Genomic DNA, 1521 nt, shown 5'->3' with positions numbered 1-1521 from the left:
CCTTCATGGGCATATGCTCTACCAACATGGATACTCAAGATCCCTATCACATTTATGGAAGTTGCCATATGGGTATTTTTAACTTACTATGTCATTGGATTTGATCCAAATGTTGAAAGGTATATAAAGTAATGACAATAAGAAGTCATGGGGTACTTGCCTAGTAGTATATATAATTGCATGTTCACTAGCTCTGATCCAAATTGACGTGCAAGTAATTTATCTGGTGCAGGCTGTTTAGACAGTACTTGGTCCTTGTTCTTGTTAACCAGATGGCTTCTGGATTGTTTCGGTTCATTGCAGCAACTGGTAGAAACATGATTGTTTCTAACACTTTTGGGTCATTTGCTCTGCTGGTACTTTTTGCATTGGGTGGCATTGTCCTGTCACGAGGTAAGTGTTAGAGACAGAATAGGGGATCAAACTATTAATGAAAATCGAACTTCAAACAATGCTGATCAACTTTCTTTATATAATGTCACAGAGGACATAAAGAAATGGTGGATATGGGGTTACTGGATTTCGCCAATGATGTATGGGCAACATGCATTGATGGTTAATGAGTTCCTTGGCAACCAGTGGAACCATGTAAATGCTTTGAATTTGCAATGCTTACAATTCTGCTTTTATTATTCACAATTTGCTGATCTTTTATATTTTCTTTCATATTGAAGGTCCGTCCAAACTTAACAGAATCAGTGGGAATTGAAGTTTTGAAGGCTCGGGGTTTCTTCCAAGATCCACATTGGTATTGGATTGGAGCAGGGGCATTGATTGGATTCACATTATTTTTCAACTTTTGTTTTACTCTGGCTCTTACCTATCTAAACTGTGAGTATAGCTTTACTTTCTTAAAATTTATGCCTCTCTTTGGAGGCGAAATCTAATCTTTTACCCCTTTTTCAATAAATATGCAGCATTTGAGAAGCCTCAGGCCATAATATCAGAAGACTCTGTAAGCAATGAACAAGAGAATGGAGTTGGAGTTGGCGGAAGCATTCAGTTATCAAACTATGAAAGTAGCTCAAGTCATGTAACTAAATCAGGTATAGACCTTGTTTATATTCATGTCCAATGTCATTGGATAGAAGCCGTTGTATGCAATACTAAATCTAATTGACATGCAGAGATTCAAGATGACATTCGAAGAAGCACCTCATCCAAGTCCTCATCTATGACTGAGGCAACTGTTGGAGCCCTTGGCAACAAGAAAAAAGGAATGGTTCTTCCATTTGAGCCACATTCCATCACATTTGATGACGTAATATATTCCGTCGATATGCCGCAGGTAACATAAGGTTCCATGTACAAATACCATATTTGTCCAATGGTTGGATTTTGTCTTGTTTCAGTTTAATGTCATCTAGAAATATGAGAGTTTATTTGGTTGAATTGAAACTTTGCAGGAAATGAAAGAACAAGGTGTCACTGAAGATAGGTTGGTGCTATTGAAGGGTGTTAGTGGTGCTTTCAGACCAGGCGTTCTCACAGCTCTAATGGGTGTTAGTGGTGCTGGTAAAA

The 1521-nt window shown here is 38.1% G+C and overlaps 2 protein-coding genes across 2 annotated transcripts in view; both read left to right on the top strand.

The window, feature by feature from the left end:
* The window catches only part of LOC110427494 (pleiotropic drug resistance protein 1-like), a 13539-nt gene that overhangs the window by 1812 nt on the left and 10206 nt on the right, over window positions 1-1521 (top strand). The window lies entirely within an intron of this gene.
* The window catches only part of LOC149526394 (pleiotropic drug resistance protein 1-like), a 4007-nt gene continuing 2492 nt past the window's right edge, over window positions 7-1521 (top strand). The window contains exons 1-7 of the mRNA XM_089785501.1: window positions 7-119; window positions 233-393; window positions 485-588; window positions 675-831; window positions 918-1046; window positions 1128-1288; window positions 1407-1515. Of these exons, the coding sequence (XP_089641627.1) occupies window positions 55-119; window positions 233-393; window positions 485-588; window positions 675-831; window positions 918-1046; window positions 1128-1288; window positions 1407-1515 (886 nt within the window). The 5' untranslated portion in view covers window positions 7-54. The remainder of the gene's footprint in view (window positions 120-232; window positions 394-484; window positions 589-674; window positions 832-917; window positions 1047-1127; window positions 1289-1406; window positions 1516-1521) is intronic.

This window comes from Theobroma umbraticum, unplaced genomic scaffold (assembly GCF_002168275.2).
Source record: "Theobroma umbraticum cultivar Fairchild unplaced genomic scaffold, ASM216827v3 scaffold_34.0, whole genome shotgun sequence".
In the NCBI taxonomy this organism is placed as follows: domain Eukaryota; kingdom Viridiplantae; phylum Streptophyta; class Magnoliopsida; order Malvales; family Malvaceae; genus Theobroma; species Theobroma umbraticum.
The sequence above is the reverse complement of the archived record's forward strand: the minus strand, read 5'-3'. Positions and strand labels throughout refer to the sequence as shown.